The sequence below is a fragment of the Rosa chinensis genome, chromosome 6 (assembly GCF_002994745.2).
Source record: "Rosa chinensis cultivar Old Blush chromosome 6, RchiOBHm-V2, whole genome shotgun sequence".
Classification (NCBI taxonomy): domain Eukaryota; kingdom Viridiplantae; phylum Streptophyta; class Magnoliopsida; order Rosales; family Rosaceae; genus Rosa; species Rosa chinensis.
In genome coordinates, this window is record NC_037093.1 from 37,571,938 (window position 1) to 37,598,271 (window position 26,334).

The 26,334-nt window shown below is 39.0% G+C and overlaps 2 protein-coding genes and 1 pseudogene across 10 annotated transcripts; 1 reads left to right on the forward strand and 2 right to left on the reverse strand.

Moving 5' to 3' along the window:
* Window positions 1-2,391: 2,391 nt before the first annotated feature.
* On the reverse strand, window positions 2,392-4,598 carry LOC112171275 (annotated as a pseudogene).
* A 6,417-nt stretch (window positions 4,599-11,015) lies between these two features.
* Window positions 11,016-18,431, forward strand: LOC112172916 (eukaryotic translation initiation factor 5B). Its single transcript, XM_024310418.2, has 12 exons — window positions 11,016-11,186; window positions 11,374-14,154; window positions 14,232-14,339; window positions 14,448-14,548; window positions 14,636-14,726; window positions 14,815-14,925; window positions 15,095-15,160; window positions 16,135-16,194; window positions 16,305-16,862; window positions 17,447-17,566; window positions 17,726-17,845; window positions 17,924-18,431. The coding sequence occupies exons 2-12, from the start codon at window positions 11,419-11,421 to the stop codon at window positions 17,987-17,989; spliced, it is 4,137 nt and encodes a 1,378-aa protein (XP_024166186.1). The 5' UTR covers window positions 11,016-11,186; window positions 11,374-11,418; the 3' UTR covers window positions 17,990-18,431.
* A 54-nt stretch (window positions 18,432-18,485) lies between these two features.
* LOC112172917 (nuclear transport factor 2) lies at window positions 18,486-21,813 on the reverse strand. 9 transcript variants are annotated; one of them, XR_002925403.2, is made up of 8 exons: window positions 21,418-21,810; window positions 20,844-21,003; window positions 20,156-20,402; window positions 19,942-20,045; window positions 19,663-19,834; window positions 19,390-19,509; window positions 19,069-19,133; window positions 18,486-18,993 (listed from the first exon to the last, which is right to left on the reverse strand). XR_002925403.2 is itself a non-coding variant. In XM_040508986.1 (8 exons), the coding sequence occupies exons 3-7, from the start codon at window positions 20,916-20,918 to the stop codon at window positions 19,391-19,393; spliced, it is 717 nt and encodes a 238-aa protein (XP_040364920.1). In that variant the 5' UTR covers window positions 20,919-21,003; window positions 21,418-21,484; window positions 21,645-21,809; the 3' UTR covers window positions 18,486-19,133; window position 19,390. The 9 variants fall into 9 exon arrangements, 6 of the variants coding, with proteins under 6 accessions (XP_040364920.1, XP_040364922.1, XP_040364921.1 ...); XM_040508986.1 differs by having other exon boundaries at window positions 18,486-19,133; window positions 21,418-21,484; window positions 21,645-21,809; XR_005801905.1 differs by having other exon boundaries at window positions 18,486-19,133; window positions 19,279-19,509.
* Window positions 21,814-26,334: the final 4,521 nt, after the last annotated feature.

Here is a 26,334-nt window from a genome sequence, read left to right on the forward strand (position 1 = left end):
AGATGCTTGTGGGAGACTCAGCTTATCCAATAAACAAAAGCTGACATGCACCATGAGAATGCTCGCGTATGGCATCACAGCTGATTTCTGCGATGATTACCTAGATATTGCGAAGACCACTGCCATTGAGATTTTTGAGCACTTCACAAAAGCAATTTGGAATGTGTGCCATGAGACTTACCTCCGCCGACCAACACAAACAGATTTGTGATGGCTGCTTGACAAAGCTACAGAACAGGGATTCCCGGGGATGGTCGGTAGCCTTGATTGTATGCACTGGCAATGAAAAAATTGTCCCACCGGATGGGTAGGGCAGTATACTGGCTACAAGGGGAAACCGACAATCATCTTAGAGGCGATGGCCTCCTACGATACTTGGATTTAGCATGCCTTCTTCGGACTTCCAGGTTCCCTGAATGATATTAAAGTCTTTGGATGTTCACCGCTGTTCAATGACGTATGCGTTGGTGAAACCCCTGAAGTGAGCTACTAGGTACATAATAGGCATTATCATCAATGTTATTACCTAGTTGATGGCATATACTCTAAGTAGGGGTCATTTGTACAAGCAATCTGTAACCCGAGGTCGCCGTAGACACAACATTTCACAAGGATGCAGGAAGCATACAGAAAAGACGTGGAGAGAGCATTTGGTATTCTCCAAGCTCTTTGGGTAATCATAAGAGGATCAGCTCGTGGGTGGAGTAAGGAGAACCTTCAATACATCATGATGACGTGTAGGATCTTGAGATTGTTTTGGGATGCTTGAAGTTTCTGCCTCCTTATCAATTATTTGTTGTTGCTTCCTCTCATAATAACTCCTCTTTCTTGGGGTGAAAATTGATGGATCTACCTGCATCATGTGAGCATCCTCAACAAGTTGCTCAATTAGTTGACCTTCCTCAAACTGTTTTTGCCTTTTTTTGGTACTCGTGTTCTGTTTGTTCATAACATTTCTATATTTGAACTCGTAGGTCATCCGCATCCTGCTTATTGCTTTTTTTCTTAGCTAGCTTCTGAGCTTTCTGTCCTTGAGGACGTGCCTTTCTTGATGAGGGAAACTCATCTTCAATAGTGGGTGTTCCATCGTCATCCAAGTTGACATGATTAGGAACACTAAAGTGGGTGTTTTCCATTGATGGCGTTTTCCCAAACTTTTCCGTACTTTTCAAGTATGGCCAACAATGCTCAAACACAAACTCTTGACCTTCTGAGTCATAGTACGTTAATTTAACATTCATGAGCTATATATAATATTAAGTAAATAAAATATTAAAAAAAAATTGGCTTAGTATAAATCGATCAATAAACTATATAACAACATTTTACTTTTAACAACTACATGAGAAATAAAAAAATAATCATTATTGAACATATTTCAATATAATTACCTCGTCCTCCATATTTTCGCCGCTTCTTCGTTGAAAGTGTTCGACCTTGTTAAGAGCTTGGCGCCACTTCATACATGCTGGACTTATTTTCTTCCAACAAGCGTGGCAACTAGAATGGGTACCATCCATGCAACCAGCCGGTTTGTGAGCATTGTACTCCTCTGCCACACGACTCCACTATAACTCCGACTTTTGATCTTTTCCGACGCAACCATCACCCCCAACGGTGATCCAAGCTTGGCAAAGAATAACTTCTTCATTGTGCCTCCAAGAATCCCCTCTTGGAGCAATTTTTTCCAAGACAAAAAAGAAGAAGAAGATATATTTAAGAACAAGAAGATGGGTTAATGAATGCAAAATTGTGAAAGAGATGGAGGATATTTGGTGTGAGAAAATAGAAAAGAATGGGTTGCTATTTATAGAATTTCCTACATTTTACTGTTCCAACGGGTATATTTTTTTCCCTCAATGTTTTGGTATTTTAAAAAAAAAATTTGGAACAAAAATGAAATAATAACTCTTCATTTAATAAGAGCCGTTGATAAGTTTTTTTCCCTCAAATCTGAGCCATCAGATCGAAAATAGATCCGTTCAGTAAAAAAAAAATAACAAAAAAAAGGCAACATCAGACCGTCCATATTCAAAATGGAGCGATCTCAGCCGTGCATTTAGTGACCGTTGCGTGTCCCAACGATCGGTAGTAGACAAACTGAGCCTTGCAGGGCCCACTGGAGCAGACCACCTGTAGCTGCTTTTCTCTCTCCAGCGCAAGTAGGCGCGTCTTCCTCCTCCCCTGTTCTCCCTTCTGCGCGTGCTGCCCAACCAAGTCATCCAGCGCGTCATTGCAATTATTGGGCTGGGTAATCAGAAAGTGTGGTCCCGGGCCACTATGCTGAGTCTTGGTCTTGGAATTGTCTCAAATATGAGACTACAAATGAGCCCAAGTCTCATATTTATAGGACCAGATCTACCAAAAACACATGGTTGGAGAAGCAAAGTCTTATAATTGACAAAATTTTGGTTTGGCACCCCACAGTTGGAGTTGCCCTAATGCATGCCATCTATTGGTAAGTGATGCTAAGGTTTGGGCTCTATGAGGAATTTTGGTCGCTGCATGCAAGGAAATAATAATCCCAACTACTTGAACAATTGTGGAGACCTGGAAATTTGGGGCAAACAAAAGCAAGGAAATTAATGCCTAAAAGTTTAACAAATGAGCAATGATAACTGAAGAGTTTTAAGAGTCTGTTGTCTGGAAGCCATAATAGTTTTGAATCTACTGCAAAGAGATACACAACAAGCATGTGAAGTAACAAAATATCTGAACTTACTACAAAATCGCCGCCCATTAATGACCATGATTTTTCCACTGTATCCAGTGACCTCAAATAGAGTCACAAACTGACTTACTGTGACAACCAAGAACTGCAGAAGTAGGAAAATCTGGAACTATGGCTTATTTTAGAGGGGTGATACCGTAGCCAAATGTACTCCTCCACAAATACCAAAACATCAGATTCCCTTTTCAAGAGCCTCCCATAATCGTCGAAGTGGATTACTTGCAAATTGTAGACTAAATGAAACAAAATGCTGGCTGTGAGGGTGATTGTACTCGCATATGTCCATGATAGAACAAAAGCTAATAAAATAGAAACTGACAGCCACCATGAATCATGATGGACATATAACATGCAGACGACTTTAGGTAGTCTTCAACAGCAATTTTGGATTATAGTGCGGATGACTTCGTGTAATGGGAGGTGTAATTGGGATGACTTCACGTATAGTCTTCAATAGCAATGCGGATGACTTCATGATAATGAGAGGTGTAATTGGGTTTCTGGGTTAGAATATAAGCAGGGCAATTTTGGAATTTTGCTGATGGGTGGGTCCCACATAATCTGACATGGCATGCCACGTCAGCGAGTTAACGGCTCCAATTGTCGGATGATTAATGAAATGACCTATTAGACGAGATTTGATAACGTAGGGGTGTTTTTGATGAAATTGAAAGTTTAAGGACTAAATTGATTTCAGACATAAACTACAGGGTAGTAACCAGTATTTAGCCTTAAGAATTAACTACCCCCTCAATTTCTTGAGCCTTGTTCACCCATTTACCTGACTCATCAAACAAGCCCACAATCATATTTCTCTGCCTCCTATTTGAAGCATGTCGGTGGAAATAAGCCATCTTTTGGTCTCCTGCCTTCAACCATAGTTTTTTCTTGCGTAAGAAATTTCTGGAACTTGGCCTGGAGAGTCTGGTTCTCTGCAAGATCGTTGGCACTAAAAGGGGCTTTCAACAATTCATCTAGATGAGATCTCACATGTCTCATCTCAACCTGCCGAAACCTAAAAGTATTTAGCTGCCAGCTAAACAGTTCTCTTCCAGTTTTCTTAATTCTCTAGCAAACAGTGCTCATTAAACACTGCTAATTGGGTCTCTGTTAGACCATAATTTACATGGATATGCATTCCCCTAAATATTGAATTTAACTTGTTTTTGAGTCTATGTAGCTTTCACTAAATCATTTTCTTATTTATCTAAGAATATTGCAAGAGTGAAGGAAACATCAATTTTGGGCTTTGAAGTTGAGAATTGAGAATTGGAGTGAGGAAGAATGACGGTCAAATGTGGAGCAAAATGTTAAATTCTAAATTCCGGCAAACTACCACAAATGTCGGCCCACCACCACTCATGGTGGTGCCATGTATTTTCCGGCTATATTCATAAAGGAGCAAGGAGGAGGAGTAACATTGTACATATTTCATTACATTCATTCATCATCTTCTATCACAATCAAATCTCAAACCTTTTAGTTCAAAATCAACTCCATCCATTTTCCCTTTTTTCCACACCATCTCAACTCTCCATATTATCTAAAAGTCCACCATCATCATCACCCAAAAATCTTCCATGTTTTTGGGTGTAATCACCATTTTTTCTCCATCATTACATACCCTAACCTACACCATCACTCTCATACTCTTTTCCCTTGATTTTGGAATCTATTACCACTCTCATGCTCTACCTCCATGCTTCTAACAAGGCTACGACTGTTTTCTTTGCCTTCTAATCACCATTTCACACCTCTCTCTCCATCTATTTAAGCACCTCTTCTCACAAGGAAGAGAAGCATCATCCATACCATCCATTACATCTCTTTTCTTTCTCGATCTCCACCACAAATCCTCCATCTCCATCTCTCAAAACCCTAAAACCATACTCCCTTGACTACTCCATCTCCTCTATCATCACCACCATAATTACCATCTTCCACCACCATAAACTCCATCACCACCACTACTACTCCATCACTACCACTCAAAGTTAGCCAAAGAAGCATCATATCTTTATCACCATTCCATTCATCCACCACCATCAAGAAGTTGATCATTCATCCATTCCACCATCAAGGAGGATTCAAGGAGCATTGAAGGCCTTGATGGAGGAAAACGAAGGAGAAGTTACCCATTAATTTGTCAAGTTTCAACTAGTTCATTATTTCCGTAACTCTTTAAATTTACCTAGATGTATTTTATAAATTTGATGCTAACTTTATGGAAAAAATTTAGTTTACCCCCCTGAACTTTGGGCCTAAAATCAGACTGGTCCTTAAACCTTTTTTTTTAATCAGACTGGTCCTTGTACTCTCAAACAACATAACCTAAGTCCAAATTTTGAATTTGCCTCCAAATGTGACGTCACTATAGCCGTTGGAGCCGACAAGGGGGCCCACACTTCATATTTTTAATCCCTTAACGAAGGCAAAATATACATTTCTAATTTAAAACAATTTCTATTTTTTATTTTTTATTCTCTCTCTCTCTCTCTCTCTCTCTCTCTCTACATCTCTTGTTTCCCAACTCTCTGGCCCTAAATCCTTCACCAAACCCACCACCCACCTCCTCCATGACCACCGCCGCCTCTGGCCCTATATCCTTCACCAGAGCACTCTCTTCTCTTCTACATAAAATCTGCAGACCTTCACCAAAGCCACCACCCACCTCCAACATGACCACCGCCTCTTTCGCCTTCACTCTCTAGGGCTTTTCTTGACACTCCTCAGCTAAAGACTTCACCTTTGGGCGATTCCAAGAAATGGGTCAGGATAATTTCACCCCCAGAAGAGGATCTCAAGTGGGCTACCCACCAGCACCGGCACCTCAGCCCCAGTAGCCTCTACTGGCGTCATCCTGCCACGTGGCCGCCAGATCCAGAAGACGTTCAACAACATCAAAATCACCATCCTCTACGGCTTCGTCACCATCCTCAACCCCAATGACTCGGATGAGTTCATCAATGGCACCCAGATCAGTACCCGAACGTGACGTACACGCTCAGACCCAAGATCGGGAACTGGGACACGGAGAGAAGGCAGTGGCTTCAGTTGAATTGGGAACTTTGGGTATGGAGCTTGCTGGGTATTGGGTCAAGTTGCCTTTGATTAGGAAGCTGATGTTTTCGCATCCTGAGGTGGAGTGGATTTGGTGGATGGATAGTGATGCAATGTTTACTGATATGGTGTTTGAGATCCCATTGGGGAAGTATGACAAGCATAATCTTGTTATTCATGGCTACCCAGATTTGCTGCTTGATCAGAAGTCTTGGATTGCTTTGAACACTAGGAGTTTTTTGTTTAGGAATTGCCAGTGGTCTTTGGATTTGCTTGATGCTTGGGCTCCGATGGGTCTGAAGGAGCTGATAAGAGAGGAGGCCGGAAGGTTTTGACGGCCAATTTGAAGGGGAGGCCAAAGTTTGAGAGTTGGGAAACGATTTTCTTGATGCTTGGGCTCCGATAGGGCCGAAGGGGCTGGGTAGGGTTTGACGGCCAATTTGAAGGGAGGCTGGAGTTTGAGAGTTGGGAAACAAGAGATGGGGGAGGGGGGGAGAGAGAGAGAGAGAGAGAGAGAGAGAGAGAGAGAGAGAGAGAGAGAGAGAGAGAGAGAGAGAGATAAACATAAAAATTAGAAATTGTATTAAATTGGAAATGTCCATTCTGCCCTCATTAATTAAGGGTTTAAAAATCTGAAGTGTGGGCCCTCTTGTCGGCTCCAACGGCTATAGTGACGACATTTTTGGAGGCAAATTCAAAATTTAGACTCAGATGATGTTGTTTGAGAGTACAAGGACCAGTCTGATTAAAAAAAAAAGTTTAAGGACCAGTCTGATTTTAGGCCCAAAGTTCAGAGGGGTAAACTGAATTTAATCCTAACTTTATCATAATGAGTGAGTAGTTACTTTGTTGGGGCTAGGGTTGAATGCCCTAGCCAAAATTATATGAATTGATGTTTTAATTTATATTTGATGTTATTTGTGATTTTCATCTTCATATGCTAATTCAAGAAGTGAATGCATTTATTCAAACTTAACTACTTTGAATGTGTTGTGTTTGTCATCTCATGAAAAAATGTTTAGGGCGTAGTTAACCTTGAACATTAATAGCATGATAACTTCTATGTGCAAGTGAAGATTGTGAGTTAAAATCACCTAGATCTAGGATTGGTTTGCTTGCATGTTTATCTAAACTCAAAGCTTTATGCATCTAGGAACAATGAATTGAGACTTAACCGGCCGGTAATAGGATTTTTTCTTAGGTATTTAATTCTAGACTTATCCAGTTGGAATTGATAACATTAAAGGAGCTTAAGCCTTTGTAGTCTTATCAGGTTGCAAAGAGGGTAATTGGGAAATTAGAATAGTATCACTTGTATTTGAACTTCAATACTTGCAAGGGAGGTAGACAATCCACCCTAACTTCATCCATTACATTACTAGTTTAGTTTAGAGTAGTTTGGTTTACATTTGAGCATTTATTTTAATTTGGTTCACCACTCTATCCAACAAACAATTTCACTACCACCACAATGCACATAGTCACTATGAGCCTAGATTTCCTTGTGAATTTAGGTTTGTGATTGTACATTTGCATATTCTAGCTCTCCTTAGGTTAACACCCTAGCTAGTGAAAGGAATCCAATCATCGTGGCTTCGACAACTATTCTTAAATTCCTATACTATTACTTGTACCCCTTATACTTGAGGGTGGCCATTTGGCTAACAAGTTTTTGGCGCCGTTACCTATATTATTACAAGTACCCTTTATACTTGAGGGTGGCTATTTGGCTAACAGTCTTCATTAGTTATAGTCAGGCATCCTCTCTTTATTACCTCGTCACACTCTTGGTGAGTAGCCCAAAACTGCTCAAACCGAAACCTTGTTTTCCTCCACCTCATCTATCGAGTCGGAGTATCACAAACCTCTACTAATAGAGGACAATGATATGAAGAACTTGGGTGTAGATGAGTGGTGCGTGAGCATGGAAACAGGTTGCGCAGCTCCACCATCTATAAACTACGATCTAATCTCTCCTTAGTCTGATGGTCAGACTATTTATACGGACTACCATAGTACCCCATATCAAGTAAGGATTGCCTGCCTGAAAGCTTGCATTCGCGCCAACCGCCTCACCGTTCCTCCCGTCTTCTCAGAATTGACAGCAATTTCATTGAAATCTCCAACTAAAAGCCAAGGCAAAGGCGATTTTTGTTACATCTTGTATCTCAATTTACCGGTTTACTAGTCATTTAGACGATAAACGACAATTTCTTTCACTTTTTACTTTGTTTCGGTACTTTTAGTGGACCAAAAAGTTGACTTTTTATTTCGTTGGGTCATTTGAGAAAACTTTTTTCATAGAAATTGTAGAGGATGTCAAACCGAGTTCGTAGATATGTGACACGCTTAAATCGGAGTTGTAACGAAGAAGTTATAAGGGTATAAATGTAGTGGCAATTTTGTAAATTTGGAAAATCATTTTAGGTTATTTGGGTGTTTCCTGAGGAGGAAACTTGCTATTTTGGGGGGATTTCTTTTTTGGGAAGTTAGAGAGAGAGAGAGAGAGAGATCGACCATCAAAATTTCCAGCCTCGTCGGCGCCGATTTCGGCCACCTCCGGTCGTGAAACAGGTCACATTTTTGTCACTAAGGATTGAGACTGATGGAATACAAACTCCTAACGGAGTTAGGCAGAGATGAGACATGTCAACTGTGAACCTCAGCTCGCAGTAATCACGTTCTGAGAAGGACTCCTCCCAAGTACACCCTTATACGAGAATCTATTACGCGATCCACCAGGAGATATGAATTGTTACAAAGTTTGAGGGTGATATATGGATCGAGGGGTTAAAACCCAGGTAATCTAAGACAATCGTTCTTTCATTTAATTTTTCTGATTTTTACTTCCTTTTGTATTCAAAATGTATCTGTGGCTGGTGTCACCGAAACGTATGTGTGAGGCTGATGGCCAAAGTAGATACCCAAGGCCGGTGGCCAAAGGAATAGAACTTTGTCTATTAGACTAAAAGGGAAATGGGGGCAACTCTACGTCTCATGCAGAAAGTGACCCTTCACCTTGAGTCTTAAAAGGGCGGTCAAGACTCGAGGAAAGATTCAGGAAGGCCAGGGCTCGAGGCAAGATTCGGGGCTAGAGGAAAGAATCAAGAAGGCTAGGGCTAGAGGAAAGATTCAAGGTGATGACCATGTCGAGGCTCAAGGTGACTACCAAATCGAGGCTAGAGAGAGAAAGAGACCGTACAACATTAGAAGAGAGGGAACCTCCGAGTTGGGTTTTGGAAATTTCCTCTTAGGACGAGTGTCCAAAGAGAAAATGTGGGACATTGTGGGAGTGGTAAAATAGTTTAGGCGTACAATTATGACAAATATAAATGCAGTAATGATTGTGGCTATAAGTACGACAATCATTGTAGTTATAAATGCGAAAACGGTTACAGCAATAAGTGTGCAACGGTTACGCGATAATGATAACAGCCACAAGTGTGGTAATGATGACAGCCATAAGTGTGGTAATGATTACAACTTGCCGCCTAAGCAAGTGTTCACCTATAAATAGAGGACTTGACAATCGTGTTATACATCTCATCTCTAACTAGTTTACTACACTCGACTAAGGAAAATACTGACTTAGGCACCGGAGGATTTTTCGCAAGTACCTCTCATTCTCTTCGAGTCGACAGTCAAATTTCCAAGTCAACGATTAAAAAAAGCTACTTGATTGTTCTTGGTCAGGTCCCGCTCTAGTCTGTATCTATTGGTGAGTTAAAGTCCTATCAGAAAATTTCATTTCCAATAAGGGAAAAAACCGTCCATAGGGGCACAGAAAAAAGAGGCAGACACAGCAGCAGGGGAAAATCCCAAATCGCACATCGCTAAACGCCAATAGAAATGAACAATGAAATCGACTAAATGTTTTATATTATAGTATAATTGGTTTCAGGGCAACTTAATATATTTTTTTCCGTACTAGTCGTGTTAGAGAACATGTAAAATATTTTTAGAGTTGTTTGCCTCAAAATCGTCTCGGCCCAAATTAGTAGCCAAGGGATTTGAAGTCCAATTGTCCATCTTGATACGTAGGCGTGCCAACTAGCGGCCAATTGGCCAAGCGAGGTTTTGATAAGATTTGCGCTTGATCTGACTTCTTTCAAGTGATTGTGGGCCGAGGAAGGAACCGTCTCGGCTGCTGGGTTCTCTTACCTTTGTTGCAAGGACTTTCGGCGTCTTCACCGATGTTGCTTCTCTTTTTGAATTTTTGATATAGGTTGCAGAAAGTAAAGTGCGAAAAGTGAAAGAGCAAGAATCTAAATGCTAATTAATTAAATTGTTTGAAATTTAAAGAGACTGAAAAGTAAGTTGCAGGAAAGATAAAGTGCGGAAGGTAAAGAAAACGATAAAAATTAAAGTAGGCCAGAGAAAGAATGAAAAGATTGATATTGTAGAGAACTTGATGTATTGATTTTGAGTTGTGTTGGTCGGGGACGTTTTACAATGAGCTAGATGCCTCACATGACATTTAGAAAAGAAAATACAATTGAAATTAGACATAATAAATTCCTTAATCACACCATAATTGCATTCTTCTTATAATTGATTCGCTCTTAAATATACAATATTCTCTCTAATGCCTTCAAATTTAATTAAATTTTGGCATTCATTATTCCAAAAAATAATTATCGTCGTTATTTCCTGCCCTTCTAATTTCTTCTCTAAAAGTTAATATCTAATAAAAACTCATAAATATGAAATTTAAACAATAAAACCAACATATTTTCCTCATCTATCAGCCAAAGATTTAAGGGCCGATTTACCAAAATCAGGTACAAACAAGAGTATTTTTATTAGCTTAGTTTTATTCAATAATTCCCTGACTTTTTATGGAGCTGTGCACTTTTATGTATCCTATGAGTCTATTAGTTCTAGGCCAGCTTACTTGTTGGGTGAGCGTAAATGTGCGTTGATTGGCAAATGAGTGACGTTATTCTATGTACCATATTTTCTTATATGACTATAAATAGCAGTAAAAAAATAGATAATGTCTCATTCTGATTTGAGATGAATGAAAGTGAATGGAGATGATTTTTATTAAAAACAAAAAAAAATCATCTCGATTCTGACTCACAGCTTTTGAGTTTTGTAGAGCAGCTTACCTGAATTGGATTAAAGAAAGGAAAGAAAATACGTGGCATTTACATAAAATAAAGGCAAAGGAACTGAGGAAGCTTGGAAAAAAATTATATAAAAGGCGGTTGTGGGCTTTCTTCGAAATCCAGCCCTGGCAACCCTAATAGCTCAAAACACTTTACGTCCTTCTCTCTCTTTCTCTCTATCAGTCTCCCTCTAATCACAGCTCTGTTCGTTCCTTCGTTCCTTCGATCGTTTTCTTCAACATCGCGTCGATTCTATTTCTTCTGCTGTCTCCTCACCGCCCCACGTAAGCTCTCTCTCTCTCTTTCTCTCTATGTAATATGTGTGGTTCTTATAGGATCAGATTCTTTTCCCCATTCCTGCAATGATTCTATCCATGAATTTAGATCTAATTCTTTCGCTTCGGAGATATACAATTCTTGATTAGGTTTTCCGTATCTCTGTTTGATTGTTGTGATTGAATTTGCGATTAGGATTTTCGAAGGGGCTGCAAGAGATTTTAATCTGTCGAAACCTCGATGGGTCGGAAGAAGCCGACTGCTCGTGACGAAGAGAATCCACCGCCAGCGGGTGGTGGTGGAGGAAAATCGAAGAAGAAGAACCTGGTGATCGAAGACGACGAGTATTCCGTCGGAACTGAGCTATCCGAGGAGAGTCAAGTCAAGGAAGAGAAGGTTCCTCCGCCTAGTAAAGGGAAGAGGGGCAAGAAGGGGAGTTCTAAAGCTTCTAAGGGAGTGGATGAGGACTTGGACGATGCCGATGAGGATGCAGATGAGGTTCCCCAAGTTGTTTTCACTGGGAAGAAGAAGGGCAAGAAGAAGAGTGGCGGGAGTAGCGCGTTCAGCTCGTCCAGTTTCGGGTTGCTTGAGGATGAGGATGATAAGGATGCTGAGGATGATGAGCAATCTGGTTTAACAGGCGATGATGAGGAGGAGGATGCTCCGGTGTTGAAATTTTCAGGGAAGAAGAAGCCTTCAAAGTCGACCAAGAAAACCGGGGCTAGTTCGTTTACAGGGTCGGCTTTTGATGCCATTGGTGACGAAGGGGATAGTGATGGCGCGGTTGATGATGAGAGTAATGCAGCTGATGAGAATGACGATGAGCCTGCAATTGCTTTTACAGGGAAAAAGAAGGCTTCCAAGGGTGGAAAGAAGGGTGGGAGTGTGTTTGCAGCAGCCAGCTTTGGTGCCCTTGATGATGCGGAGGAGGATAAGGATGAAAAAAATGATGAGGATGACGATATTCCTCAGATTACTTTCTCTGGTAAGAAAAAGAAGTCATCAAAGGCTTCAAAGAAGAGTGGTGGTAATTCTTTTAGCGAAGCATTGCTTGATGAGGAAGATGATGAAGATACTTCCGTTTCCAAACCAACTAGTGCCGGTGATGATACAGTTGAGGATGAAGATGCATCTATGATAACATTCACAGGTAAGAAGAAGTCTTCAAAGAAGAAAGGTAATAGTGTGTTTACTGCAGTGGGTGAAGATGCTGGGGTTGGGAGTGAAATTACAGATGTAGTTGAGCCCAAACAACCAACTACGGGAACTAGTAAAATTGAAGCTGATAATTCTAACGTTAGTAAGAATAAAGATCCAGAACCTTCAAAAAGTAAGAAAAAGAAGAAGAAGAGTGGAAGGACTGCTCAAGAAGAGGATGATTTGGATAAGATTCTTGCAGAGCTAGGTGAGCTTTCATCGAAACCTGCTGCTCCTCAGAAAGAGGAGACGGTGGAGGTTCAGCCTGCTGATTCTCAGAAAGAGGAGAAAGTTGAGGTTCAACCTGATGCGGTTGCCCCAGTTGATGGTTCTGCTGCAAAGGAAGCTGAAGAAGAGACTGTGGAATCTGCTGCAGCAAAGAAGAAGAAAAAGAAGAAGGAAAAGGAAAAGGAGAAAAAGGCGGCGGCAGCAGCAGCATCTGTAGGTGTCAAGGAGGAAAAACAAGAACAAGCAAAAATTGAGCCAGCAATTGAACCAAAGAAGAAGGAAGTGAAAGGCAAAGCAGCTGAAAAGAAGGTGCCTAAACATGTTAGGGAGATGCAAGAGGCCCTTGCTAGGCGACAGGAAGAAGAAGAGAAGAAGAAAAGGGAAGAAGAGGAGAAACTGAAGAAAGAAGAAGAGGAGAGGCATAAGCAGGAAGAACTTGAGAAGCAAAAGGAGGAGGCAAAGCGGAAGAAAAAGGAGAGGGAAAAGGAGAAGATCCAAGAGTTGAAGAAGGCAGGTTTATATAAAACTCCCAAGCAAAAAGAAGAGGAGAAGCGGCGGGAGCAAAAGAGACTCCAATTACTTAGGGATTTACCTAATGCAGTGGAGGGTGTGCCTCCTACCACAGACAATGAAAAACCGGCTAAAAGACCCTTGTATCAGAAAAAGAAGTCAAAACCAGCACCCAATCAGGCAAATGGTGCAGCTACTACGAAGCCTGTGGAAAGCACAGAAGGAATAAAAGAAGAAAACCAGCAGGTTACTGTTCCTGAGCTGGATTCTGTGGGACTTGAGAAGGATGATGAGCAGGAATCAGTTGAAGTAGCAGAAAAGCTATCTGAAGTTTCTGAATCTGTTAAAGAGAATGGATTGGAACAAGAAGAGGATGATGGTGATGATGATGAATGGGATGCAAAGAGCTGGGATGATGATGCTGTTGTTAATCTTTCATTTAAACGTGGGTTTTCTGATGAAGAGGTTGAACCTGTTGTGAATAAAGGGATGAAGCCTGCAGTGCAGAAAACCGTTCCTTCTCAACCAATAAAACCTCATGATGTTGAGAATCAGAAAAAACAAGCTGAGGTGGAAGTTGACAAAGGTAGGAAGAAAGATGCTACTGCAAAGAAAGAAGCACCAAATTCAGATTCTGCCTCTAAACAGAGTGAAGATAATCTTCGCTCTCCCATTTGCTGCATTATGGGCCATGTTGATACTGGTAAAACTAAGCTTCTGGATTGTATCCGAGGCACAAATGTTCAGGAGGGTGAGGCTGGAGGTATTACTCAACAGATTGGTGCTACGTATTTTCCTGCGGATAATATCCGTGAGAGGACTAAAGAACTGAAAGCTGATGCAAAGCTGAAGGTTCCAGGTCTATTGGTCATTGATACCCCTGGCCACGAGTCATTTACTAATTTAAGGTCACGGGGTTCAGGTTTATGTGATATTGCAATTTTGGTTGTTGACATTATGCATGGCTTAGAGCCTCAAACAATAGAGTCACTCAATCTCTTGAAAATGAGGAATACCGAATTCATTGTTGCATTGAATAAGGTAAGGCTTATGTGCAAATGAACCTTCCCTACTAGTGCCTTCTCATCAGCATTTAATTTCTGGATATCCATTTTTAGGTGGACAGGCTCTATGGGTGGAAAACCTGCCGCAACCAGCCAATAGGGAAGGCAATGAAGCAACAATCCAAGGATGTAGTAAATGAGTTCAATATGAGGGTTTCTCAGGTCTTGTGCATTCCAATCTCTTGCTTTTCTTTAACCTTTATTTTTTGTTTTGTTTTTTGTTTAAAGTTGACTTAGGTTATTAAATTTCCTTTTTTTGTCTCCTGCCAGATTATCACCCAATTCATGGAGCAGGGCTTAAATACTGAATTGTATTATAAGAATAAAGAAATGGGAGAAACATACAGTATTGTACCTACAAGTGCCATTAGGTTGGCCTGTGAACTCTTGGCCGTATCTTGATTTTTGTGTCTGGTGTAAATGGCACGTCCTGATAGTTTGTCTTTTGAATATTGCAGTGGTGAAGGGATTCCAGATTTGTTATTACTATTGATTCAGTGGGCCCAGAAAACTATGGTTGAGAAACTTACTTACAGCAATGAAATTCAGGTTGGATTTCTCTTCACTTTGTTTTCAGTGATGTTATTAACCCTTGAAATGTGACTAATCTGATGGGAGGGTTGATACTGTGCATCAGTGTACGGTATTGGAGGTCAAGGTTATTGAAGGTCTTGGGACAACAATCGATGTTGTGTTGGTTAATGGTGTGCTTCATGAAGGGGATCAAATAGTCGTTTGTGGCATGCAGGCAAGCATCTAAAACCTTTTACTGAGACAATTTATCACCTGCTACTTTTGCAGTGCTTGCAAACTTTTGGCATCAGTTCTTTTAGAATTGTTTACCAATGACAATTGTCGGTATGCCAGAAGTTTCAAGATGATTATCATGCTTGATATTGCTTTCGTATTTCTTTTAGGGACCTATTGTTACTTCAATTCGAGCTTTGTTGACACCACATCCCATGAAAGAACTTCGTGTCAAGGTATGGTTTTCATTTTCAGTTTTAATTTGTCTTGAGCTGTGTATTGGTTTGTAATTCTGCTACAGCTCAAGTGCATTTCTCTAAAAAATTGCTAGTTCAGAATTGAATCAAATATTGCTCCTTGCTATATGCTGGTGAAAGTTATTATTATTATAATTTTTTTTTTGGCACAAAATTTGGGGAATAATCCGGAAATTGTATAAAATAAGGAGGTTAAAACACAACACAGATGAACAAGCAAAGTACCAAATACGTTTAAATCTATATAAGAGAACAAAAATCTCAAGAAACAGCTCTATTTAGTCATAAAAGATGAGAAAACTTGTTCGGAATCGGAACTAAAGCTCAAAGTTGAATCCCAGCCAAAAATGAATCTAACTCGGTGCGTCTTTGCTAATTGGTTATACTGCATTCCAACCAAACAACCCACAGAATAGCCATGCCATCAAAGCAGATGACTTTTGCCCTCTAGAGGACAGTGCCATTGCTTAGTTTTGGGTTCAGGATAAGTTTCTGGTCTAGTGACGGCATCGTTGAATTGTATTGACTGTCTTCATGGTTACAAGCATTTCATTACCGGTTACAACTCTGTGGTTACAAGCATTCATTATTCTTCAATTTGCATATAACATGCATTACCCTTGATAGATTCTTGTAGACGTGCTGATTGGGACTTATTTGTTCCTATGTTGCTTGTTTCTCAAGAAGTAAAAATAGGATTACAAATAATTCTATAGTACTCCAATCTTGTTTTCTTTTTTGTGATGTTGACCAGTTTACATGGATATTGACTGAAGATCTTTCGCAAATTCTTTTCAAATCATCTAATTTGCTCCCAAAAAATTGAACTGCTTCGTCTGGGTTTAGACAAAATTCTATTTGCTTCCTCATGTCTGCTATGAACCCTTAGTGTCTTGAGACAATGCTAGTTCCCCCATTATGTCAGATGTTGACAGTAGTCTTCTTGGTTTCAGGGAACTTATCAGCACCATAGTCAAATCAAAGCTGCACAAGGTATCAAGATCACAGCACAGGTAATTCTAGGTTGAAGTTGAGGCTAATCCACTTGCAACTATCATAAGATATTTAGCCATTGAATTTCTGTTGGGAGAGTTCCTTTATTTTCGGTGTTTAATATATGCAGGGACTTGAACATGCTATTGCTGGCACTGCTCTATATGTTGTTGGGCCTAGCGATGACTTGGATGATATCAAGGAAACAGCTATGGAAGATATGAAATCAGTCATGAATAGGATTGACAAGAGTGGTGAGGGAGTTTGTGTACAAGCATCTACTCTAGGATCCTTGGAAGCATTGCTAGAGTTTTTGAAGACGCCAGAAGTTAATATTCCTGTTAGTGGTATTAGCATCGGCCCTGTACACAAGAAGGATGTCATGAAGGCCAGTGTAATGCTTGAAAAGAAAAAAGAGTATGCCACTATCTTGGCATTTGATGTTAAAGTGACACCTGAGTCCCGGGACCTTGCAGATGAATTGGGTGTGAAGATTTTTATTGCTGATATAATCTATCACTTATTTGACCAATTTAAGGCCTATATCGACAATCTCAAAGAGGAAAAGAAGAAGGAAGCCGCTGATGAAGCTGTTTTTCCATGTGTGCTCAAGATTTTACCCAACTGTGTTTTCAACAAGAAGGATCCAATTGTGTTGGGTGTTGATGTTCTTGAAGGCATTGCAAAGGTATGCACTGCAGTTGCTTTACTTTGTCCTCTTCAGTGGGGGATGATGAGGTTTCAGGATTATCATGACATGTCATATATAGGTTTGAAAAATTCCAATTTAACAAATTCCTGGATAGTTTCTATCAGGAGTTTCTAACAAATTACTTTGACTCTAGTCACTTTCTCCAAGTCTCAGAAAGATCCTTGATTGGTAGTTAAATTTTTCCCACCTTATTTTCTTTCAGTTATTGATTTCTTCAAGTCTCAGAAAGACCTTTGATTAGTAGTTAAATTTTGTTAGTAGAGGTGTTGAATGTTTACCGTAGTGAGTAGTACAATTTTGTTATTAACTGGGTCGTAATGACAGTTAGTCAGTGGTACAATTTTGTTGTGAACAAAGCCCAAACACACCAAATATCTCTCAATTCACGAATTTTGTATAATCAGAGTTCTCATTCTTTTGATTTGATTTGTTATGTCTTAGATTTTATCTTCGACAAAGAAGCATGTGCACTTTGTTTTTGGATCTAGATGATGCTTGGTTGTTGCATTGAAAGTGCTGCTTATATCCAACCACCTTTGTTTTATGTGCTCTTTGTACAGGTAGGGACTCCAATTTGCATTCCTCAGAGAGATTTTATTGATATTGGACGCATTGCATCCATTGAGAATAACCACAAACCCGTAGATATAGCGAAAAAGGGGCTGAAGGTGGCTATCAAGGTATGCTTATTATGACATGTATACACACACATCTTCACAACCTTTTTCACTCTTTATGAAGTAGAACTATATTTTTTTGTATGCGGTAAAGTATTGCTACATACCGATGATGCTTTAACTGGTTGATGCTGATGGCACCGTTTTGTTCTGTTATTGCAGATAGTCGGCACAAATTCTGATGAGCAGCAAAAGATGTATGGTAGGCATTTTGAAATTGAAGATGAGCTTGTCAGCCATATCTCCAGGAGGTCAATTGATGTACTTAAAACAAGCTACCGGGTAAGCAAATTTTTTGCATTTTGGATATTGTCAACCATAGCGTTTGCTCTTTGTTTAAGGGGATATGTTATATTTCAGGATGAACTGTCAATTGACGAGTGGAAGCTGGTTGTGAAATTGAAGAAACTTTTTGAGATACCATGAAAGAGGCAGAATCACATTTGAGCAGTTTGTTTTTATACACCCGGGGGCTTCACTGACATCTGGGAATCAGAAAGAATGGCAAGAGGCTGCCTTGTGGAACAATTGCGAGCCTTAAAGCTGCATCACTGCATTTAGGCATTAAAGTTCAAATGAGAGTATATGTCGAGAGGAGCAAAGGTTCCAGTTTGCGAGGAAGTCAATTTTTTCTGAGTCACAGATTGGGACTGTTCTAGTTTTTGATCATGTTAGGCCTATATTGCATTTTTTTTGCCCATGTAGCTTAAACCCTCCCTCCCCCATTTTGTATCCCCAAAACTTTTATTCTCTTAATAGTTCACATAACATCCTTGCACTTGGCAATGGAAAAGCCTGTTCCTACTTGAGGGGGAAAAAGAAATCAGTTTAATATGATTCATTAAAAACGATGGGTTATTTGGTTGTAGGTACAAGTGTACACTGAGTTGACCTAATCTTATAACTGGTTGAAATGCAGGGTTGGTAAATTGGCAACGGAAGCGCAAATCTTGGAATTTCTTCAGTGTAATGTAGAAGGTATATTGAGTGCGCATTGAACAAAAAAACTGTTGTTGCTCTGAAGCTGTGGCTGATTTGAATTTATTAAAATCTCATGCCCCTAGCTCTATAAAATAAACCAAGACAAAACAAATTAATCTTAGAAGCTCCTTCAATTATTATAACAAAAAACCTAAAATTCTTAATAGCTCAATATATACCACGGCTTGTCTGCTTTTATACAACAACAAAAGGCAAGTGAAGGTTAATAAGGAAAGAAAAATGCAACCCCCTCCGTTGTGTCCGCCAATTTCCTTGACAAATATTCTAAGCAGGAACAAAAGTGCGGTTTATTTGCTGCCCCTTGGGCGATGATAACCCTCTCCATTGTGTCCACCGGAAGACTTGGATCGAGAAAGCTCACCATGTTTCCTGAATTGATTCTTACCAAAGCTACAGCAGGTGGTACCTCCCTCTTCTCCCATTGCCAACTGAAACAACCATCAGCTTTGTTAGCTTTACTGATAAGAGACTGCGGAAACCTTTTTACTTCTATAGACCAGAACCTCGGGTGGGGGGTTCTCTCTTCCTCAATCACTGCTTGAAAATCCCCGATTCTGATAGTTGAAGCCTGACATGAATTTCAACAAATAATAGTCAGGTCAGGACCATGGCCTTTAGCTGGGATGGTCATTTGGCTCTTTCTTTATTCTTGGGGAGTGGATCATAGGGCAAAAGGAAGACCTCAAAAAATTTCTTGCAACTAAAAACAATACCTCAATTGCTTGTTGCATGGAAGTCACACTTTTAAAGCCAAAACTGTATTGTAAGGCTACATCAAAGAACTCTCATTTGAAGTATGAAGTGCACTGTTACACAAACCTCACCTTATCCATTTTTTTTGACTTGGATCCCGTCCCACGTGATAGACCCAAATTTCTTGAATTCCTTCCCAAGTTGTCCAACAGTGGCATCATACGGCAAATTGCTTACAAATATGGAGTGACCTTCAGCAGTAAAGGAGAAATTACGTATTTTGATAAAGGAGTACATGAGTCAAAGTTGACATAGCAATTGAATCACCGGGAGCTGGCTAATATTTTTTCTTTTTGAACTAAACAGGAAACCCTGAAACCCTAAAAGTTGACATAGCAGTATACCATCCCATGAGTATTGCTCCTTTCCCAAGCTGGCATCATCACCAGGAGCTGAAGCCTCTGGTACAAGAGAAGTATCTGCATAACCAAGGGATGGGTGGCCAGTGATTGCAGATATTGTCCTCCTCACTTGGGTAGCATGAACAGGACTAGACGCGACACTACTTTCTGCAACCTGTACCAAAATAAAACATGTATCAAATAAACGCAAAACTAGACTTGACATCAAAAATGAATTAATCTTGCTCCCAAGAAAAAGAAGATCAAGAAGCCTAAACACACCACTGATGCATAAGATTTCTTTAAAGCATCCTCCTGGACTTCCGGGGTTGTATCTGCAAGATCTTTACTCTGACTTGATTGAATAACTGATCCTTGTTCAAAATCTGAAGGATCATAAAAGATGATCAGTAGGTTCAGGAGACAAACATTGAAGCAATTGTAAAATATATGCTAAAGATAAAAAAATACACCAATAAAGACAAATTATGCCTGCCTTGTTCATCAATGATGTTTGTTTGTGATGATTCATTGTCCTTAATATACCTAAACATATCCTTGAAGATGAAGTACCCCTTTTCCAGTGGAGCTAGGATGAATGTTTGGGCAAATTTCCTTCCCACGTTGTCTTTTCCAACCAAGTATCCGGTTACTAATACAGTCACCCCTTGCTGAGGAGATTCTTGAGCATCTACACTCTCTATTTCACATGTACGACATTCATCATTTATGGATTTAATTACCTGTTCCAAAAGAGATTCTACGTTTAGTACAACACTTATCATCAACACTAGGTACTCACAACAGTAGATCATCCTTCTTCCAATTGATTCCAAGAGGCGGCTTCACAATACAATCTAACAACAAGATTATACACACACACACACGCACCATTACACCGAGTATAATAGGTCTAACATTGCAGCCTGCACAATATCAAATAAACGTTTTGTCTATTAATTGGCTTCGTTCCTTGAAAGGCTAAGCCCAATATTATAGGATGAAGAGTAATAATCCATTTTTAACCATTAGAAAATAACAATGACTTCAAATATATGACAAAAGTAGTAAGGCCTTCAAGTCGAAACTGAATAAGGAAAAACACAGAAATATAATAGGTTGCCGGCCACATAATTAAAGTGAAATTAAGTCAGGATCATAACTACATGTCAAAGTACACTTACATCCAGTGTAATCATATTGCCATTATATGAAGCACTAGAATCTTTGATAAAACTTGTACATATCTTCTGGGGCATGGCGAAGAAAATGGTAATAAGACTCCACAAAGGCGGTGCCAACAAGTTGGGCACGGCTAGAACTATCTAACTCTTGCAAGACCATCTACAGAACGTTCAAACTGTATGCATTAGCAGAGGAACACATTACTGAAAACAATTTGATGTCAAATCACGCTATTATGCAAACAATTACAAGCATTTAGCATACCCAAACCTAAGAATTCTAATTGAGCAGACACAATATATACAAACTAAAGACAAGAAGAATTAGTTGGAACTGCAGCTGAGTTACCATGATAATGGTAAGGAAATTAGTATCTGATTGCAGATTGTGAATGGATTAAGACTCTACTCCACAAAAAACCCAAAAGGGCTGGAACATATCAACACTAGAATCCAATAAAAGTAAAGGAATTGACTAGTGATATTTCCAGATCATTTAAATACAATGTTGACAAGTAAAATTAATGATTAGTTAACCAGTAAAGAGAGGATTCAAGACAAGAATCTGCATTACCCGCTTGGAAGTGACCTCAGTGTTGAAGGGAGGGGGATCTTTGGGCTTGATATTAAGCAAAGCCGAGCTGAAGAGAGAAAACAGTAGTACTTGAGTAGATATAAAGAAGATGGGAAGGTAAGATCAAAGATGCTGGAGCTTTTTTTTATAATTGATGATATCACAAGAGAAAAGGGGCTCAAGAATTGAAAGCGGAACCAACTTCATAATTTCATACATTTTCATACCCTTAAATGTAGGATTCTAGACTTAGAACTTGTCATCTTTGAGTCATTTACTTTGTCTTTGTGTTTTGTAGGTTAAATTGGAGAAAAGAATGATTTGGAGCTTAAAGTCAAACGCAGGATTGAAAGGGTGCTTGCTATCCTGAGCGTCCAAAATTGTCTCTGCTGTGAGTCAACTTTGAAGATTAAACTGTACCTTCTCACAAGGAATTAGCAGGCAAGCCATATACCATTGAAAAGATACGGATGTCAGCTTTCTGAGGAATTTTACGGAAGTAGATTCGCATTCTTCTAGAGGAAGTTATGATGATTTAAGTGAACCTAGTTCAGGAAAGCAAATTCTGACAGATCTTGCATATCTTTTTGGAATCAGACTTGTGAGGACCAAGTCCTTTGTTCTTAGCACTCAAATGGAACAAGACTGAATGTATCTGACATATTTGGAGTAATTTCTTGCGTTGACTATAATAACCTTGTGTTTCTTTGGAGAGAAGAAATCTATTCCAAGTTGGGAAGCCCGCCAAGTCAAGTAGGAATTAAAAAGAGACATACAAGGCAGAAAGAGAGGACGTCTAGAGACAAGAGGCGGCCTGGAGAGCAGATTGGGATGCAACAAGAGCAAGAGGAGTCACCTCCATCTTTATTCCTCCTTCACTATGTTTTTCTTAGTTATTTTTATCGTTTCTTTTTGCTAAATTCCTAGGCTAGGGCTGAGATGAAACCCCTAGTATGACTATTCTACTTGTTTAGTTGGTTGCTATTGAATTTCTGGATTTCTATGTTAAACTCTTAATCACCTTTTCAATAGAACTTTTATTCAAAATCTTTTCTCTGGATCAATAAGACCTAGGTTTTGTTTATGAGTTATTTGGTTGGAGAACATGATGCTTGATCAATGAGAAAATGTTTTCTAGGGTGCCAAAAGATAATTCAATCTTGTCTTGTGATCAAAGAGTTGTGAATTGAGAATACAAGTGCTTGATCATAGTCGATATTCTTGTTTGCATGATTTCTTAGTTCTTTTGTGCTTAATGGAGTTGAACATGTTTGCTTGAACCTGATCATTAAGTGAAGTAAATTATAGTTTGGCTACTTGAGTTCTATATGGGATCAATAAGTTAGAATTCATAAGTTAGAAGAACTTTGGCATATGTCCGGGATTAATAAGGCTTATGTACGGGAATCATTAGTATGAAATCTAGGGAATTCAATGGTTGTCAGCTAGCAATAGAGTAGAAGTACTAGGTGGTGGATTCAAAGTCTTAGCGTTCAGCTCTCATATTTTTCAACCTTCTAAAAAACCCTTTCTCAATTCTTTTGTTTCTATTCTTAGTTGTTTAGATATAATTTCAATCATCACAATCTTCCCAAATGTTTGTTTATTTTTGTGTTCAATTGGTTATTTGAGTTAGAATCAATTCAAGTTTCAATCCTTGTTGGAACGACCTCGTGCTTGCACTAACTATTCTACAATTGATTCGTGCGCTTGCGAGTAATCATTTAAAACACAACAAACAGGAAAATGTAATTGATGAAACTTACCACTCGAGGGAGCTGGTATCGACTATTGTTTCTTCTCGTTTTGGCAGGGTTGCAATCTTTTCTTCTTGGACTGGTTTGACAACTTCAGATTCTCTGAGTCATGAAGTATAATCACAATCATACGAAGATGACATGCACAATGAAATAGACATGGAATTTATGGGAAGTAGAGAGAAAGCAAAAGGTAATGATGGAACTTACGGGTTGAAGGTGAAGTCAGTATCACTTTTGTCTTTTTGTTTTGACACTATATCCTCATAAACACTGTGTCATAGAACAATCAGAAACATATATATATGACATTCAAATTGAAGAGGAAAAAACCAAATGTGATCAAAGGAAAAGAGCAGTACTACTTCAGTATATATAAAGAAGACATGTAGGAAGGAAAAAGTAAAAACAGTGGAGTTTTCTATATAACTAGTGAGATCACAAGAGAGAAGGGGCTTAAGAATTGAAAGCGAAACCAACAGAAAAATGTGATTGATGAAATAGACTTTCGAAATTTATGAGAATTAATTAAAGAGAAAACATCAGAAACGGCCATGAAGGAACTTACGGGTCGACTGTGAAGAAAATGTTGAATATATTTGTAAAATTTTGATTTGCTTCTACTTTGTATTTGAACAAAATATAATCGAAACCACAACTTGTTGATTTGATTAATTTGCAGTAGCAAATGAAGCATGAACAGATCAACTTAACCCAGCAAACTTGTGTACTTGAGTTTCTGAACTTGTTCACACTTTTACATCAACCAACACTTCCCATATATAGGGTACAATATTAACCTACAAAATATCCAAGATGAAAACATATTAAACTAGATTAAAAGTACTTTAGATACAAAATATCTAGCTTAATTTGAGTGGAGCAAATATTAATACAAGTTGCTGTTAAATATCTTTCACCGCAGCATGTTTCGCGACAACAAACAGACTCAACCTTTGCGAACTACAGACTTAGTTATTCCATGAACTGTTATTCGCGAACGCTACTTCTCAGCCAACTCGCAACTTACTTTTCCCTGCAGTGACGTCATCCTCACGAACGCACTTTTAGCGAACATTAGCGATGAACTTACTTCGCGAACTTTTTTCTCCGCGGTAACCTCATCTCGTGAACGCACTTTAGTGAATATTCACGGATGGAGTAGGAAAACATTAATTCTATCAGAAAATATCACTTTTGTCTTCTTTTAACACAATATCCTCGTACTCACTGAGTCATAGAACAATCAGAAACGCATAAAGATGACATTCAAAATAAACAGAAATCCCAAATTAGTTCAAATAAAAAGTGAAGGAGTTTACGGTGGGGAGAAGTAGAGTCTAACTCTAAATTGCTGAAAATCCAGAAGATGCACCTCATAGACTATTTCATCTGTTATATTCATTGAATTTTTTCCCACAAGCTTTATAATGCTGAGTTTTATAGGTTGACGATCATTATAATCAAAGAGGAGACCACTCTGGATAAGACAAAACTCCTGGTTACCCAAATGACCCAAATGCCTGCTTCTCGGGCCTGCATCACCCAATGGAAATAGTTCCATGTACGGCAACTCAATCACCGAGTATAGAGAACATGTAAATACAAGATCTCCATCAACTTGTTCCCTTGTAATAGATAATGCCAAAACTGTGTCAAACAACACGTGTGTTAAGGCATAGATAGTCTTTTCAAGAACCACAGCCACTCCTCGTATACCATAGCAGTCATAGTTCTCAACTATGACTAAATACCATTTGTTTCTACTTACATCATACGCCCACATTTGACGATCTATGATACGAGCATCTATGTTAAACAAAATGAATTCATTACAAATGGCAATAGCCACCATCTGATCGTTGCAACTTGATAGAATTGATGCTTTCCTGCTCCATCCGCAAATGTTCGCTAAAGTGTGTTCGCGAGATGAGGTCACTGCGGAAAAAAGTTTGCGAAGTAAGTTCGTCGCAAATGTTCGCTAAAAGTGCGTTCGTGAGGATGACATTACTATGGGGAAAAGTAAGTTGCGAGTTCGTTGAGAAGTAGTGTTCGCGAATAACAGTTCACGGAATAACTAAGTATGTCGTTCGCGAAGGATGAGTCTGTTCATTGTCTCGAAATATGTTGTGGTGAAAGTCTTAGCTGCATTGGAAGATATTTTACAGCAACTTGTATTACTGTTTCCTCCACTCAAATTAAGTTAGATATTTTGTATCTAAAGTACTTTTAATCTAGTTTAATATGCTTTCATCTTAGATATTTTGTAGGTTAATCTTGTATCCTATATAAGAGGAGTGTTGGTTGATCTAAAAGTGTGAACAAGTTCAGAAACTCAAGTACACAAGTTTGTTGGGTTAAGTTGATCTGTTCATGCTTCATTTACTACTGCAAATTAATCAAATCAACAAGTTGTGGTTTCGATTATATTTTGTTCAAATACAAAGTAGAAGCAAATCAAAATTTTACAAATATATGCAACATGGTATCAGAGCTCTGTTGATCAATACCAACTGGGTCGTATCAACTGTTGGATAAAAAAAAAGAGGAAAAAAATCAAACACAAGGTACTGATCTAATATGGCTAGTTCAAGCAACTTATCAGAAATCAGAGTTCCAATCTTCAGTGGAGAGAACTTCGACATCTGGATGATCAAGATGAGAACCATGTTCATCTTACATGAACTATGGAGTTATGTGGATGAAGGCTATACAGTTCCAGAAATTGAAAATATGTCTAATGCTCAGAGAGTGGAGCTGAAGTGAAAAAACTTTATCTTGAAAACTGCAGCAATAACTGCAATAGTGGGACACATGGCTTGATCTTAGACACTTCCTATTTTGAACGGTTTAGATATACCTGCAAAGTGCATATATAAAAGGGTTTTGGGTCATCAAGTCTCATTTTTTGACTTCTCAAACCAGAAAACTCCATCTTCAAATCTTAAGCTTGTCTCAATGTAATTATAGATTTCGCCAACCTTACAAAAGCTTCATATCACATAATTAAAACAAGTAATCAATCATTTTGTAAATTTTCTCTTCCTTTGCTTCAATCTTTAATTTTCCCATGGTTTGTCTGCTTTGGATATTTTGAGTTTTCATGGCTACTAGGTTTGTCGAATGTAAGCATGCGAGGTTTAATTTTGAATACACTGGC

What these genes read in the sequence shown, in the direction of transcription:
- LOC112172916 (XM_024310418.2), top strand. Translation starts at nt 11,419, where the DNA reads ATGGGTCGGAAGAAGCCGACTGCTCGTGACGAAGAGAATCCACCGCCA. An exon ending in GTACCTACAAGTGCCATTAG is followed by an intron (nt 14,549 to 14,635) that starts GTTGGCCTGTGA and finishes TGAATATTGCAG; the next exon opens with TGGTGAAGGGATTCCAGATT. An exon ending in TAGTCGTTTGTGGCATGCAG is followed by an intron (nt 14,926 to 15,094) that starts GCAAGCATCTAA and finishes TATTTCTTTTAG; the next exon opens with GGACCTATTGTTACTTCAAT.
- LOC112172917 (XM_040508988.1), bottom strand. An exon ending in CTGAGGTCACTTCCAAGCGG is followed by an intron (nt 20,403 to 21,417) that starts GTAATGCAGATT and finishes CTTTTGGAACAG; the next exon opens with GTAATTAAATCCATAAATGA. An exon ending in GGAGCAATACTCATGGGATG is followed by an intron (nt 19,510 to 19,662) that starts GTATACTGCTAT and finishes TTACTGCTGAAG; the next exon opens with GTCACTCCATATTTGTAAGC.